The sequence below is a fragment of the Ciconia boyciana genome, chromosome 5, assembly GCF_034638445.1.
Source record: "Ciconia boyciana chromosome 5, ASM3463844v1, whole genome shotgun sequence".
Lineage (NCBI taxonomy): Eukaryota > Metazoa > Chordata > Aves > Ciconiiformes > Ciconiidae > Ciconia > Ciconia boyciana.
The window spans coordinates 51,365,462-51,382,157 of NC_132938.1; the positions used below are offsets into that span (position 1 = coordinate 51,365,462).

Sequence of the window (16,696 nt, forward strand, 5' to 3'; positions counted from 1 at the left end):
GCAAACGACATTTGATGAACTTGTGGGGGTAGTTATATATGCAGCTGCTGCAGCTTTGAACAATTTGGGACGCTCTAGAAGCCTAAGAAGTGAGCTTTTGTCTTCTCTGATTACATGTTTTCTCATAAGCCCCCCCAGAGTGGTCTTTGTCAATGAGAATTTGGGTTTCTGAGCCATGCAGTTATTAGTCAAGCAACAAAGAGCAGGGTGCACCGCTACCACGGGACACAGCCTTGGAGGGCTGCAGGGTGGCAGGGGCTGCTGTTCCCGGGGTAAGGGGCAGGTTTTGGTTTGCTCCTCTCAAAGCCTTGTAGACAGCGTGTATGCAGTTTATGGTAAAGCTGGTGTAAGGACGAGGCATAGGAGTGCCCGAGCCTGGCTATGGGCTGCAAGGGAGATGCTCTGAGAGCGTGGCATAGAGACGGCAGCGTGTGGGTACTTGTGTGCCTCTTTGCCTGTGCTGTGTGAGTTAATGATTTCAAACTGGGTCGATGGAGGAGGCCCTGCCCTTTGTACCACCAGCTTGTGCTGTCCCCCACCCCCAGGACGGCGTTCTGGGGACAAGCTAGCCGAAACGAGAGATCACACGTGGGTTGGCAACCTGAGAAACCATTTTCCTTTAAACCTGCAGTCAGGCCCTCCTTATCTTTAACTAGCTCCTTGCAGCTTGGCAGAAAACCTGCTAGTTTTTTCCTGATAGAAAACCAGGATAAAACCTGCTAGGCTGAAAACATGCTTAGAAGCTGCTTTATGCTAAGTTGTTTTTTTACAGAGCTGGGTAACCGAGCACAAGTGCATGGCTACACGGTACCTTGCAGGCCAGCGTGAGGTCCTGCCCACGCATCAAGATGCCCAAAAGTTGGGGGATGGCTTAGCTTCCTGCTGGCTTGTACGGGGACAGAGCAAGCTCATGTCTTAATTCAGCTGCCTTACTCAGGCTTTGGTGATGCTCTGAAGGAGACAAAATGCTAGGTTCCTGATATTGGTTTGGTGGTTGGGTTTTGTTTGTTTGTTTTTAAAGCTTAGCCATGCTGAGGCAAGTGGCTTTACCTTGTTCACGTACAGTATAACCTAGACATAGGAAAAGCTAATTCTAGAAAGGCAAACCCCTTCCCTTGGCCAGGTTGTATTTTTAAGCTCGGTAAATTGAGTTCCCTGCATCTCCCGCCTTTGCTGGAAGCACCCGACCTGCAGCAAGGCAGTGCTGTGGCAGTGCTCCGACACCCTCAGGCTCAAGCCAGGTGGCTTGAACCTGTCCCTTGCCCATGGTCGAAGGAGCCATTCCTGGTCTCCTTTAGCCCTGTATAGGTCAGAGCACTCAAATGCTGTCATCTGCAGCAGAGGCCATGCTGGAGGTGAGGGGACAGATGAGGTTTGTGGCTGGGTTTGTTTCCATCACAAACAGACGAAGGAGAGTTGCAGCAAAAAGTTGAGTTGGGAAGATGGTGACCGGTCCCTTGGTGGGGATGTGGGGGACAAGGACATGGGCAACACCCCGGCTGATTACAAAGCGGCAGGACCACCTCCCGAGTGCTGGTGCGGGTGTGTGCTGCCTTAAGCAGGGACTCAGGAGGTGAAACTGCCAAGGGGCAGTAATTTTTAAGTGGCGATTTCAGGAGCGCACGCTTACAGTGGAGCACACGCTTACAGCACAGCACGCGCTTGTGCAACACACCTAACACAGCTGCGGCACGGCAGGCACGCACCCCAGCTCGCAGCATAGCACGCTCTCCCCAGCTAACATATGGGCAGCATTGCACGTGTTCGCCGGCCCTCTGATCTGGCCTGGCTGTTTGCACTCTTTTTTCAGCATCCCTGAGCCCTGCGATCACGGGAGAAAACCAAAAAGAAGGCTGAGCCCCTTTCCTGTCACTGTGCTGGGGTCCTGGTTTTAATACAGGGCTCATATGCTGCTCTCGTCCTTCCAAGAGGCGCTAAGCCCTGGGCCTGCTCAGAGCTGGCCAGAATAACCCTGATGGTTTGAGGGCTTTTTTTTTTCTTTTTCTCCTCTTTCTTGATTTGGTGCTGCCTGGTGAGGCTGGACTGGGGACCTGAGGCACAGAATAACTCAAAGATGTGGCCATAGCCACACCGTGGCACCCAATATGTGGCATGGGACGTTACCACCAACTCATCCTCAACAGCGGCCAGTCAAGAATTCCCCTTGGTGTTTCAGGACGCTGCTAGCTGACCTACACGGACACAACTCTCCTCTGCCACCGGAGGAACCAGCGGGATGGGTCAATGCACCTCCAGGGCACCGACCCACCCTCAAGTTTCTGCTCCAGCACCAGTCGTGTTGGGCAACCCCCAGCAGTTTAGCTACCAGACCAGTGAAGACAGTTGCTGGTGAGGGGCAAGTTTACAGGCAATGACAAGCTCTGAATCACAGGAAAACCAGCAGGAAGCAGATGCTTGAAACTTCTGGGCCATTAGGCTCCCAGCCCAATGCACCTCTCCCCACATTACACGCTATTTTGGGAGCGTTAACAGTGGGCAAAATTTCAAACTTTGCACGGGACTTGTTCTACTCTCGCCATGAAAAGCAGCGGCCATTTTCCTAGGCTGGGAGTCCCCTGCCATGAGCAGCGCCGAAAAGGGAATAGCCACCGGGCAGGGAAAGGAAGCCGCCTTTTTTTTTTTTTTGGGGGGTGTGAGCTGGCGCCACATCAGATGCGTGCCAAAGCAAACCAACCCACGGGCTCCCAGCCACGGCAGCACGGCAGCACGTCCCTGCTTGCAGGGCAGCGGGGAGATGCAGCCCTCCCTTGGCTGGCCCAGTTCTGCACCCCGCGCTTCCCCAGCTCCAGCCCAGCCCTGTGCTTTGCCAGGAGGTCGGGGAGCACCCCCATTCAGGTATGCAAACACCCCTGGGTGCTGCAACCCCCCGCCGGCTCAAAGGTACTGCCAGCCAGCTTTAGCTGTTATATGTTCAAATCTATCCTTCTGTAGGATTTTACCTGTATTTTAACTACCCCATCCTAAGCCGTGAGCTGTTTTTTTGTGCAGTTCTCCAGCAAATTGAGCACTTCTGCTGTATACACTCTTCCGAAGCAGCTATAAATGATTGCACCCCGCTAGTGCACACTGGGACACCCATGAAAAGCAGACCTTCCCAGGGGGTTGGACCTTCCCAGCCCTCTCCTTACGCCTCATTTTTGCGCACAGACTGAAACCACCTTTGCTTTTGCCTCCTGTGCTAAGATGAAATTAGCTGTTGTCCACAGGCATGATAAAAATTGTCTTACCTTTCAGGCTGTCTGGCATAAACCAGACATGAACCCTCCCTTTCAGAAGCATTTCCGAGCAGGTCTTCAGCTCCAGTGTAATTCAGCCCTGGGAGCTCATAAAAGGCACGTCTATGCTTTCATTGAGGCACTAATTGCTTCCACATTACAACCTCCTGCATGCCGAGGTTTAGCATCTGTCAGGAGCACCCATTTTTGTTCCCGGCTGGGGCTGTTGCTAGCTGGCTGCTGCTCTGGTGGCACAGCACGGCTTTTGCAAAAGCTCTTCAACACCCACAGAACTCGAGCCCCTGCGCTGCCCCAGCTCACTGCTTGCCCGTCTGGGTTGGACACGAAAGGATGCTGGGCACGGGAGTCATGCACGCCCCCTCCCCGCACATCCCCATGTTGGCAGCAAGCCTTTTCTCCTGGGTATGCCTCCGGCACCCCCTGAACCCACGCGCAGCCCAGCCATCCTTGTGAAAAGGTTTTATTATTTTTATTTTTTTTTCCCCCAAAACCAGGGGACCTGCAACACCACTCGCCTGCCTTGGCTGCAATTTTTCACATCCAGTCCCTGGGCTGAGGACCACCGCTGTAACAGAGGCAGGTCTTCCAGTTACTCTTTCTGCATGCAGAGCTGTTTGCCTTTCATGTGTCTTTCTCAGACTTGCAGTGGCAGAGGAATGTTACAGGGGATGCCTGGTTTGGATTTGTCAAGCTGGTTTGAACAGACCGCAGCCAGACCCTTTTCCTGCCTCCCGCTTCAGCTGAGAGCTCCGTGCCTTTTTCCATGCCTGCTTTCCTAGGGCTGCTCTGCATACCCCCCCCAAATGAGGAGGTGCAAGCAGAAGAGGTGCTTTCCACTGTCTTCTCCCACACCCCCTGTTAAAACAAGTGTGTTACTGGCACAAGACAGGTTCTCCTTAAGGCACAAACCATCGTGTATCTGTGTGACAGCGTAAGTAAAAACTGACGCCTGTGCTTAGCTCTGGCTGGAAATGTCATTGTAGGCAGCAAGATGGGGCTAGTGCCGGGTTCCTGCAGGCTGGCCCTGTTGAGCTGTCTAAACGTGGCTGCAGTGCAGGCCAGTGAAGAGGCAGCTTTAAGCATCATCCAAACTAAAGCAACTTCTCCAGCCCAGGCCGTACACAGACAGTGGTGGGAGGGAGACCCCAAATAATGCCCTGCCAGGATACTCCCAGGCCCACCGTCGGGGCCATCAGCCCACCAAAGGCCCACCTGCACGAGCCTAGAGCTGCACAGGGGCACAACGGCAGGCAGGAACCCTGCCCTGGTTTTGGCTGGGATGGATAGAGTTAATTTCCTTCCTAGTAGCTGGTACAGTGCTGTGGTTTGGATTTAGTATGAGAGTAATGCTGATAGCACACTGATGGTTTAGTTGTAGCTAAGCAGTGCTTACACTAGGCAAGGGCTTTTCAGCTTCCCATGCTCTGCCAGGTGCACAAGAAGCTGGGAGGGGGCACAGCCAGGACAGCTGACCCAAACTGGCCAAAGGGCTATGCCATACCATATGGCATCATGCTCAGTATAGAAACTGGGGGGAGTTGGCCGAGGGGCAGCGATTGCTGCTTGGGGACTGGCTGGGCATCGGTCAGCAGCTGGTGAGCGGTTGCATCACTTGTTTTTTTCCCTGCCCCGGGTTTTGTTCCTCTCTCTCTTGTTATTTTCCTTTTCATTACAATTTATTATTATTATTATTATTGTTGTTGTTATTTTATTTCAATTCTTAAGCTGTTCTTATCTCAGCCCATGAATTTTCTTACTTCTGCTCTTCCGATTCTCTCCCCATCCCACTGGGGGGGCAGGGTGAGCGAGCGGCTGCGTGGCGCTTAGCTGCCAACTGAAGCTAAACCACAACAAACCCAACTAAAGGACTCCTGAGGAATGAACGTCCTGTCTGGGCCCCTTTCAGGGCTGTCTTTGCAGAGCCATCAGCCCCTCTGTCCAGGAGCAAAACGAGGGTGCAAAGAGGATGGAGCCAGTGACAGGACCAGAGGCAACGGGCACAACCTGAAACACAGGAGGTTCCCTCTGAGCATCAGGAAACACTTTTTTACCGTGAGGGTGACTGAGCACCAGCGCAGGTGTGGCACAGGGCAGTTGTGGAGTCACCATCCTGGGAGATTGTAAAAAAACCATCTAGACATAGTCCTGGGCAGCCTGCTCTAGGTGGCCCTGCTTGAGCAGCAGGGTGGGACCAGAGGACCTCCAGAGGTCCCTCCAACCTCAGCCATGCTGTGAGTCTGTGTGTCACGGAGCTCTCCAGGTCACCTTTTGGGCTGAGGGGGATTGCTGTCTAGGCGTGTGGGACCCACCAGGGGATGCAGGGGCAGAACATTTTGGGATTGCACAGGACTTATTATGGGATGTTCAGGGGAGGAATCAAAGGTGGGAAAAGGGAGGGATTTAGGTGATTTGGGGAACAAGTGTAGGAAATAGAGAGGTAAGGGGATAAAGAGGGCTAGTTGTGAGTAAATAGCTGGCTAGTTGGTATACTTGTCTGGCCATGCCCTGCACCTGACCAGCATAATCTGTCCCACATCCTTATTAAATTCCTTTCTAACTTTCCTGGGTGAGGGCTCTGTGTTCTGTGCCCATGTGTGCATATGGGGATGTGAGTGCAGCAACTGGAGTCAGACTGTGGGTCAGAGTTGTGTGTCCATGGTGCAGCAACTGAAGTGGGGAGGGGGGTGCAATTGCTAGTGAAGTTCAAGCTGGACTAGCTGGAGAGCAGGTGAAGTGGCCTGGGAAAAAAAGAGGCATGGGGGTCTCTAAGGGCCAGCTCAGGGTGTCAGAACACCTGGATGTCTCTAGGAGTGACAAGCACAAGGCTACGGGCCCAGGGTGTGCCTGTGAACAAGACTGTCTGTACCAGTAACTGGAGCGGGGCTGCAGCCTCAGGGGCTCACATCTCCAGGTACCAGCAACTGGGAGAATGGCATCCAGGGACCAGCAGTTACTGGGCAAATTGAGTGTCTGAGCCCAGCAGCTGGAGGGATCCACCATGTACGCGTGCGTATACAGGCCATTGGTGCTACGTTTGCATTAAGTGCTACGTGTCTGTCTGATCTGTGCGGACAGACGTGAATGTATGCGGTGTGTACATGTGCTCTGTGCCTACTGGGAATATATTTTCAGCCTCACCTCTCTTCAGCTGTCAGATCTGGCATGATACACTTTCCTCTAACACTGGCCTTCCTGCTAGAGCTTTTGTGTAGTTATATGCCCACACAAGAGTGCTTTGTCAGCGATTTGAAAAGGATACAAAGGAGTGTCTTTGAAAAGTTTTATTCTACACCCTCAGTTTCAGAAACCTTTACACAAACTCTAGAAAACAAATCAAAGCAGTGAGTTGCAAAAGTTTGCTCTTCAGGCACATGAGCAGCCTACTTTTCATTAATTCACCTTTCCTGTGTCCAAAAGCAGGCTGTTGCATGCCCTCATCTCCCCCAGATGTTGAAGGACTGAAAGGACCTGATTTTTGGTCGGTGTTGTTGACTTACTATCAGCCACTAGGAGCGTCATACCCATGCTGGAGCATTCCCCGCTCCTCCCCACTCCCTCCACCTCCTTCAACTCTCAGAACACCATAAAGCCTCCAAGAACAAGGTGGTGGTTTCTGACCTGCGGGAGCATGTCCGCAAGAGAAGACCTACTCTATGAGCAAAGCCAGCCCAGGGCAGGCAGGTGAGTTTCCAGCCCGTATTTCAAGAGGGAACAGGTAAAGGAATTTGCTCATAGATACTGGCAGGTCCCAGGGAGAAGCTGTTTCACCTCTCATAGCAAGGTACCAGCCACTCAGCTCATTCAAAATGGCTGCAGTTCAGTAGCTGCATCAGGCGTGGACTTGTGGAGTCCTGAATCAGGCGCTTTACTTGCCCCCAGGCCTGCTTGCAAAAATGTGCCTGCCTGCCTTTAAAAAGGAGTCCAAGTTCTCCTGAATATCAATAAGCAACAAGGTTCTCCAGAAGCTGTTCTGTCTTCTGCCTTGCTCAGATGATGGTAAGTGCTATTTCCTCCCCGTGGTTTTCAGGTTTTCCACCAGGGAAGGAGGCTTTTTGGTCCTATAAGCAGCAGTGCCTGCAATCCGGGCCCCTCTGATGGTACTGATGTACGGCAAAAGGGGAGGTTCCCGCACCACCAACGCAGTGCCCTTGGGAGTATACGCTCGGAGCAACAGTTTATCTTCCGCATGAGCCGTCACTGCCACCCAGCCTGCACAGCCAAAAAAAATACAGACAGTCAGCGAGACGAGTGACTAGTATCAGAACAAGTGTTCTGACGCAAACTCAGTGCCTCCTGTGTTGGCTAAGAACCTGAGCTACCCAGGTGTGATTTCTTTGGGAAACCAAGCTCAAAGGTAACATCCAGCCCTTTCCCAATAGAAGGCAGCACCTAAAGCCACATCTTACTCTCCCCAGACACAGCTCGTTCCTGGTGAGCTTAAGAGGGATGGTGGGAACTATCAAAACCACAACAATAAAGCTTTCTAGTCCATGGCCCTTTGCCTCTCACCTGGACAGCGGACAGTGCCACAGCCATTCCTGATGCTGTGGAACCTGTACAGCAGCCAGAGCATAAAGTATTCCAACGTGGTCATCCTGTACAAACATCGTTGTCAATCTCCATTGTTGGAGGTTGCCAAGCCTCAGCCGGACAAAGTCATGGCTGCCCTGATTTTGTGTTGGTGATAGTCCTGCTCTGACCAGGAAATAGGGCTTCATCCCTTCAGAGGCCTCTTCCCATCAATGTTTCTAGGATGCAGACCCTGCAAAGCAAACTAATGAATAAATATTAAATTACCTGCAGAGGAAAGCTTGATATCTGCGACTGCCTCAGTAGTACCAATTCCTTCCAGTGTAATATCCTGAGGGACAAGCCGAGGGAACTCTTTCATTCGCTCTTCCCCACCCATGGGAACCTAACATCAAAAGATGGAGAAAAGATTTCACAGTCAAGAGATGCTTCAGCACTCCTTAAACTGGCAAGCAAGGCACAAGGGGGAATAAAGATATTGGACTGTTGTTATCCAAGTAAGAGCTGGCTTGAATACCCTACAGGAGTTATTTCAGGCTTGCCAAGAACAGAATGCGGATCACATCCAGAGCAACCCAGTGAGAGCTCAGAGGTGAGCAAAGATGGCGTGCCCACTGCAGGACCTAGCTGGTGGCTCAAGCCAGCTGCCTTGATGTGAGTGACAGCACTTGTTCTCAATGTGCGCAGGAAGAGAGCTGCCAGGACAAGGACAGCTCACCCTGTCCCCCATCAATCTGCATGTGCTACACAGTATGTGGCAATACCAAGGAAAAAGTCAGACCACCAAAATATGCAGGGATGTGCAGAGGATCCAGTAGGGAAAGAATAAGAAAGGTACACATACAGCTGCAGCCATGCAGTCTGTGCAAGACTGCGCCACACTGCAGATCTCCACTCTCCCACTGCAGAAGTCCCAAACTCCTGACACGTGCTGGTTTTCCCCATCAATTGTGCCCCAGACAGGGCGTTTCACCAGGTGGGACGGCCTGCCTATCTGCAACCAAGAGCCCATGACAGCACCTCCTCTTACCTTTAGTAACTCTTGGCCAGCATGCTTCTCGTAGACAGCATCTGCGTTACTCAGGGTAGCAATGCGGACTGGCAACAGGTTAGAAGCCACGACAGAAAACCAGGCAGGCTTTTCTCCCTGAAATAAATAACAAGAAGAGGATGTTACTTATGGTAAGAGAAAAGCAGCCCTGAATTGCTCTCTCCTGTTCCATTTCTTTCCTGCATGTTGAAAACCTGTTTGACTGATGTCCCCTCCTTGTCCAAGGAGGGGTCCTTGCCTCTGTCACTGCAGAGCAGCCAGGGTTTATATAAACAGGGGAGCTGAGCTTCCAGGAGAGAAGCACCCATGGCTTCACCATCCTGCCTCAAAGCACCCCCAGTACCATATCCCCTGCCATCACATCTGCTCAGCTCAGGCAAATCATCCAAGAGATATCTTTGCTCAGGTTTAATTCCCAAGAACAAACTCAGTGTGGTTATTTAGCATGAGAGGTGATGGACATCTGTGTGGTGCTTCTTCTCCTATCACTTTACATTTCTAACATGCATCTCTCATCAAATCATACTTGTCTCCAAGCTGATCTCAAGCTATGCAAAGACTGAACACGGCAATTTCAGCAGGCTCTCTTATAACCTTTGCACTTAAAGCAAACAAGGTTACAGAGGGGAAAGACCTCTACAAACACTGCTAACAGCCTGAAATAAGGAAACCCAAGCACAGCAATTCCTCCAAGTTCCTCACAGATCTAATCTGAGGCAGGGGCTCCTCCATCGTGGTCTGAGCACAACTGTCTTCCTTCAAGGTCTCTGGAGGATGTAGATATACAAGACTGATACAGCAATGGGCTGAGACAGATACTGGGAATCTCTGGGGCCCTAAATGCGCACATCTGAGCTTGCCAGGAGCACCATTACATGGAGAACAGGCTTATAGCACAAAGCTTAACTGCCAGCCCTGCTGCACTGGACATGTCTCTGAGCCTGATCCTCTCTCATCAGGAGGTGGTGTGACACTTCTTTACCCTGACCTCAGGTTCCCCAGGCTGCCAACCCCAGCCGCATTCTCCACAACTCCCAAGAACAGAAATCATCCCGCATGACAAAACAACCCCTCGGGCAGCCCTGTGGCTGGACTGCCTGCCCTATCCTCTTCATCATGTGAGAGGCCCTGTCCATGCCCACAGCCTGGCCTCATCTTGCAGCGTTTCTGCAGAGGGTGTTTACTGCCAGCAAGATGTCACCACCTGTATCGCTGTCCTACTTTGTCAGGGATGCAAATCCAGGTGCTTTCTCAAGTCCCTGATAGAAAAGAACTAGGCAAGTTGGTTTGGCACTGAGAGCTTTGCCCAAGACAGCATGGGTAAAGACAGGGTTTTTTTTCTGCTGGGTTGCTCTCCTGACAAACAGCATTTTTTCTTAGTGAGGCATTACTCCTCTGTACTGCAAAGCTGGTTTCTGGGCTGAGGTTCTGGATTCTCACTTTAACTATGATGGAGCTCTCCTGCCACACTGGTACACTAGTACTTACAGAATCCTGTTCCCTTCACCTTTCTGGTTTTCTTCCAGCAGGTCAAGACTGTCCTCAGCAAAGTACCAATTCAACGTTTCTATAGTGATCTTGGAAAGCTGACTGAAACAAAGGAATAGCCATACACACACGTCCTTCCCAAAATGGGGGAAACTACTGAGAAAGGCATTATCGTAAGTGCTAGACCCATATCTGGAAGAAACCACTCCTCCAGAGGAAACATAATGGGAGGTCAGCTCCACACAACTCCATAAAGGTGTATGGCATGAGATTTCCAATAAATCGAAGAAATCAGCAGCAGGGGCAGAAACAGGACACACAGAGCGCCTTTTAAAAATATTTTTACAGAAACTAAAATACACGTACATTTAATTGCTTCCTTGGGCAAATTCTTCAGAGAGGTCTGTGTCAGGAAAGAAAAATGCCCATGCTTTCCTCTCTTGGCAGACAGCTTTCATGAAACACAGAAATGAGGAAAACCACCTATTTTTCCCAGTTAATTCTGGCACTCTCCTCCTTCCCTCCCTGCCGTGTGCCTTTGTATGTTATGGGAAGCACATCAAGCTGAAGGCATTTGTCAGCATTCAAAAGCAGTTACCATTATACGATATAAAATATTGCACACTAGTAAAAAGTATCAAACCTTTCAACTGCAACTCCCCATCCCAAGGCATTTTGACTTTATGCAGTGCTTTAACAACAGATTCATCATCTCAAAAGCAGCAAAGAAAGGGTCTGGGAAAGCTACCCAGAAAGCCTTTGTTGTCTGATACTCTAACAAGAGATGAAGCAACTGCTCAGAAAATCCTTTCTTTCCTTACCTGTAAGTAGTCTACACGTCCCAAGGCTGCTAAAAACAAGACCATTCCTGGCTTGAGAATGAAGGTCCGTGGAATGATGGCATGTGTTGGCAAAACCAGCTTTACTTCTTTCTCTGTCAGGAGATTTAAAACCTGCAAAAAAAATTGCATGGCCATAACTCATTCCAGATGTTTCAATGGGGACAATGATATTAATATTGATATTATATTGCTAGAGGAAAAAGATCAAGTAGAACAGTGTGAAGAACGTCCAACAGAACAGTTCAATTCTAGTCCACATAGTAAGTGAGAAACAGGAGGAGGTGGGGATGTCACCAGTCTCCATGGCAATGCAGGGTCCATAGCAAAGTAAAACAGCTGCCAGCAGCCTGTTGGACCACGGATTCGGGAATCCTGGGTCTGGCTGGAACAAGCTCACACAAGATTTACTGTGCTTTAGCATGAGCGCAGCCATGTGCAGAACCGGAGACCAACTTCAGCTATGATATTTGAGTTATTCCACTTAGGCAGTGACGCAAAGCACCGAATCCATACTAGCAGCAAAAGCCAGTCTCAAATATCTCACTGAGAGGAAAGTACTGGATCAGACTGTGAAACAACTAAAACTGCAGGATGACCAACCTGCCATACAGCATGGATCCCTACCCTGGGCACTGTGAAACAAGCTCTCCCATCTGTGAGGGCTCCCAAATGCTCCTGCTACTTGTATTCCTCTCCTCCCTCTTTCCTTCCATCTCCTGGCTTAACTGGCCCATCTGTTTAGGTGCCAATGTGTTTCCATAAAATGAACGACCCCAAAGTCTACTGAAAAGCCAGCAACTTAACCAGCAGTGCTGCAGCCACAGTGGTCTGATCACTTCCTAAAGAAGCACTGTTCAAACCCAGATATGAAACAATGTGCAGGCACAGAAGTTCAGGAAGCAGTGCCTTGAAGGAAACAACTAGTCTCCAGGGTGATGGTGTCTCTTTCTTAAACACAGGGAACTGCCAGTGGAAATGCTTCCAACTGTACCCCCCATGCATGCCACAGTCATGCAAATACAAGTTTGTAGCAGTCTGGCCGTAAGGATTAACCTCAATTCAGCATTACAAGACCAAACTAACAAGGGTTGTGGTGCAGCCAGAACCCCGAATGCTCTTCCTATGTTCACAAACAGACAATCTTTAGCCTGAAAGTCAGGGCAGCCTTCAACACCGATTCTAAAAGACCAGGAGGCTTTGCCCTGCTAGCTGCAGGTTTTCTGATGTGTTTGGCAATGCTTAAACCAAAATTTGAGAGTCATTAGTTATCCTTTTCTATGCTTTCCAGAAGTTTGGCTTTGGAAGGAGTCATGAGAAAGCAGCTAAAACCAAACCTCCAAGGAGTAAGGACAAAAATGTAATTCCGTCATATGCTAACAGCCACTTTCCCTCCCTCTTCTTCCAAAATAAAAACCAAAAACCAAACCTGCTCGTGACTAGAAATCTCCCCTGCCAAAATCTGCCACATAGACCATCTGCTTGTCCTCCAGCCAGATTGAACACTGACCACAGAAACAAAATTTGATCTGAAACTTGACATGCAGCTCTCCAAAGGCACAACAAGGATAATCAAAATCAGAAATGGCAGCAAGTATTTCTGGATGCAGGAAAGCCCACTTGTTTTCCACTTATTCAGCTCCAGAAGAGAGGAAGAACACATCCAATCTCCAGTTACCAAACCAGGTCTCTAAGCTGATCACTGTCTTTATACTGGACACTAACCAGCTATCAGAGAGCAAAGTGCCACAGTAAAGTGGGTTACGATCTGGCAAATATATCTACTAGAAAACCAGTAATTTTCTAGTGTTCATGAAAGCAGTATCTGCACTTGAGCTGTGTAGTCTCAGTACAGTTCTTGCATTTCTTTCTCTTCAGAACTTTCCTATCTCCTTGTACTTTTTAATCTTCCTAAAAGATGACCTCCAGCTCTGCATAGATATCAAAGCGATCAAAAATCAAAACATAACTTTTTTGGATGCGTGTGCTACATTAGCACTGGCTTCAGAGCCATTGCTCTCCTGAAACATTGAGGTAGGCCTGAGGTACTGGAGCTATTAACGGGAACACTGCAGATCCTGTTAGCTTCAGGAGAATGCTTTCTCAAAGATTTGGTTCAGTCACATAACACTGGTTATCGTCCTAAGCTCCACCTCTTGCAGTAGGCTGGCAGAGCTAAAAAAGTGCAAACTTCTTTGGGTGATGCTGGTATAAACTTAATTATAGCACTGTTGCTTACTTCCCTTCATTCAGATGTTAAGAAAGTTTGCTGATGCAGTCATACAGTTCCTTTGCAAAAATCACAGTATGCACTATTCAGAAATGCAACAGTGTCAACACAATGAACCCTTCCCAAATAAATACAAACCATATTTTAACACGGTTGCCCAAACAAAAAGAATCCTAATCCCAGGACCACAGCAGAAATACTCTCCCACATGCGTAGCTAAGGCAGAACAGTCATCCCAAACCCTGACCTCCCGAAACACAGCACCACAGAGTACCTACACAGTTTTCTTTTATAATCCCTGGAGTGTCAAAACACCAGCGAGCATCCTTCACTTCATTGTATGTGAACTCTTCCCTTTCCTCTCGCTTCCTAGGGGAATGTCTGGGATCTTCATCTCTGCTGTATGAGAGCATGTCAGGGTCAAAGTCAACCACGGGGCTGGACTTCTGCTGTTGAAACGTTCTTCCAACTCTTCCTGGATTAAAATCAAAGGTTTCCTGGTAATTAATTTATTAACTTGCCTTTCCTTCAATTGGACATCTGTCCCTTCCCTTGCTTAAGAGAGATGCACACTGGTAATATAAAGGTGATAAAGATGCTATGTGGCTAGAAATTTGTGTGTTCAAAAGCCAAGATGCTAAGAAATTCCGTCTATAATTCTTGCTTAGCGCTCCTCAAGTCCAAAAACCTTAGCAGGGACCAGATCACAGATACCCCATTATTTCCACTTTACAGTAAAGCAGGCTGCCTTCTTTTTTCAGTGCCTTAGACTGTCAAACAGAATTATTTGAAAATCAGAGCTATCTTCTGGCAACCCTCTCTTTTGGATACACACTAAAATGATGCACAACCACTGCAGCCAAAATGTGATTATTTAAAAAGGAAACTTGTTTTCTTCCTTTTGGGAATGCCTATAATGCAGTATCACTGTAAACTACTAAGCTATCTGAACTAGGTTAGCAAATACCCAGCTGATCAGAGCTGCACTGCACAGAGGAAACCTCTGCAATGCTACTACAACAGCTGAAAAATAAGGACTCAAAAGAAATACTAATGATACTACTTATGGAGGAGCTAGAGGTGTTGCACCCATTACTCAGGGAACAAAAACTGGTCAAAATAACTTGAATGCAAGTTTGGAAATTTTTTATTGCTACTACAGAAAGCACGTTCTTCCCATAACTAAATGAAAATGAGTTCTTTCAGAGTGGGAAGAAATTACTTGCCAAAACCAGCTGGATTCTACAGCAAATTAAGGAGTTAAGAGTCCTCTGTGTAATGCAGTATTTTCATCGGGAGAGAGAGAGGCAATACCTTTACTCGGAAAATACTCACCCACTAAGTAACCTTGCTTTTTAAGGTGATTAAGGTACTTTTTTTCTTCACTGCTTAGCTGATCTTCTGTTTTTGTTGCCTCCTCTTTCAGCCTCTCCTGCCTTCGGAATATCCTGTCACATGTAGGATTAATAATTGGAAATTTCAGCAGGTTCAGTGTTGTTCCTGGAAAAAAACAGAAGGCACGTTTGGGCCTCTGACTACCTGGCACATTTAAGCTCTGAGGAACAACAAAAAAAAATTGCTTCTCCAACTTTTGGGTGAAACCCAGTAACACAAAGTTGGAAGTAGAACTACAGCTGCTCCCATAAAGCACTAGCCTCCCCAGCCAGGGTGGTGGAAATGAGGCATCCATCTGCTTGAGATCTGCTCTCACCTATGGTTTGATGAAACAGGTCTCAAAGCCAAGCGGTGCCAAGACTGACTTAATACACCCCAGGCAAGTCCCGCCTCCAGGCAGCTTGGTTGGGCCTACGATGGTTTTACAGGTGCTCACCAGTCCACCTCTAGGTCTCTCTCTAGACTGGAGGGCACCCCTAACTGATAGGGAGAGGGCAAGGCACGCAGATAGGGTACCGTCCCCACTGGCAGGGGAGCACACGGGCCAGCTCTGGCTTACCAGCCCCCTTACTGCTATGAGATGCACAGCACCCTCTGCGCATGCCTCCCACCCTTGCCGCCCTGAAGAAGGCAACAATTCGAAGCACGGTGCAGCAGTGGAGCTCTCTGCCCGCAATGGCGATGCTTCGGGGTGGCGGGCACCCATTTGGTGACAGGTGACCCATTTGGTGACGCCCCCGGGGTGGCCGAGTGTAGCCTTGCAGGAGGCCCGGAGCTAGCTGGCCCCTAAGCGCCCGACACCGCACGCGGCCCGCGCCACCACGGGAAGAGCGGTGCCCCTGACCTGGCCAGGGGGAGACGGTGGCCCTGTCGACAGCGTCGGGGGCATGGGACTTGCAGTAGTCGGAGCACAGCAGGGTGTTGAAGAGTGTCGACTTGCCGGAGTTGGTGGCGCCCAGCAGGTAGACGTCGCCGGCACACCTCCAGGACCGCTGCAGCCGGCTGACCAGCCCCTCCATGCCGAAGCCCGTCTTGGCGCTCACCAGGCGGACGTCCACCAGCGGGGCTCCGCGCAGGCCGGCCTGGGCGCAGGCCGCCACCACCCACTGTCGCAGCCGCCCCAGGTGCCCGGGGGAGTCGGCGGGCAGCAGGTCCACCTTGTTGCCCACCACCAGCAGCCCGGCGGCGGGGACGTCGGGGCCCAGCAGCCCCGGCAGCTGGGGCAGCACCGGGTCGGGCAGCTCCAGCACGTCGAGGATGTAGAGGAGGAGCGGGCCGCGGCCGTGGCGCGGCGGCCGGCGCAGGGCGGCGCTGACCACCTGGCGGTGCTGCTCGGGCGGCAGCCGCAGCCGCAGGGCCTGGCCGTGGTGGGCCAGCAGCCAGCAGCGCTGGCAGACGGCGCCCCGCAGCCCCGCCGCGCCGGCCGGGCCCTCCGACAGGCTCCGGTACTTCTCCGCCGGCACGAAGCCCGGCGCCGCGCCGTCGCGGCACTGCAGCTCGGCCCCGCAGCCCGAGCAGCTCACGCCGCTCGGCGGCACCGAGGGGTCGGGCCGCCCCACCGGGCCTCGCTCCCGCCGCTCCCTGCCCGGCTGCCGCGCCCGGCGGGGCGCCGCCGCCGCCATCGCCTCCGCCACCGCCATCGCCTCCACCTCGCTCTGCTCCGGCTCGTACTCGGGGAAGACAAACGGCTCCTCCTCGCCGCCGGCCGCCGCCCCGCGCCGCGGCACCGGGGCCCAGGGCCGGGCGCGGGCCAGGCGGGCCAGGAGCGCCGGGGCCAGGCGGTGCATGGCGGGGCCGGCGCCCCCGCGGCGGGCGGGAGGACGGCGGGGCTTAGCACCCGCGCATGCGCGTTTCCCCTGCCCCGTGCGGCCTCCTGGGAGACGGCGCGCGCAGCCGCCCCGCCCCG

At 51.2% G+C, this 16,696-nt stretch overlaps 1 protein-coding gene across 2 annotated transcripts; it reads right to left on the minus strand.

The window, feature by feature from the left end:
- Positions 1 to 6,523: 6,523 nt before the first annotated feature.
- Positions 6,524 to 16,628, minus strand: NOA1 (nitric oxide associated 1). Of its 2 annotated transcripts, none has more exons than XM_072861327.1 (7): positions 15,635 to 16,627; positions 14,731 to 14,895; positions 13,674 to 13,870; positions 11,148 to 11,279; positions 8,818 to 8,934; positions 8,055 to 8,172; positions 6,524 to 7,466 (listed from the first exon to the last, which is right to left on the minus strand). In XM_072861327.1, the coding sequence occupies exons 1-7, from the start codon at positions 16,575 to 16,577 to the stop codon at positions 7,261 to 7,263; spliced, it is 1,878 nt and encodes a 625-aa protein (XP_072717428.1). In that variant the 5' UTR covers positions 16,578 to 16,627; the 3' UTR covers positions 6,524 to 7,260. The 2 variants fall into 2 exon arrangements, 1 of the variants encoding a protein (XP_072717428.1); XR_012042462.1 differs by lacking the exon at positions 8,055 to 8,172 and adding an exon at positions 7,767 to 8,031 and having other exon boundaries at positions 7,329 to 7,466; positions 15,635 to 16,628.
- Between the last annotated feature and the right edge of the window lie 68 nt (positions 16,629 to 16,696).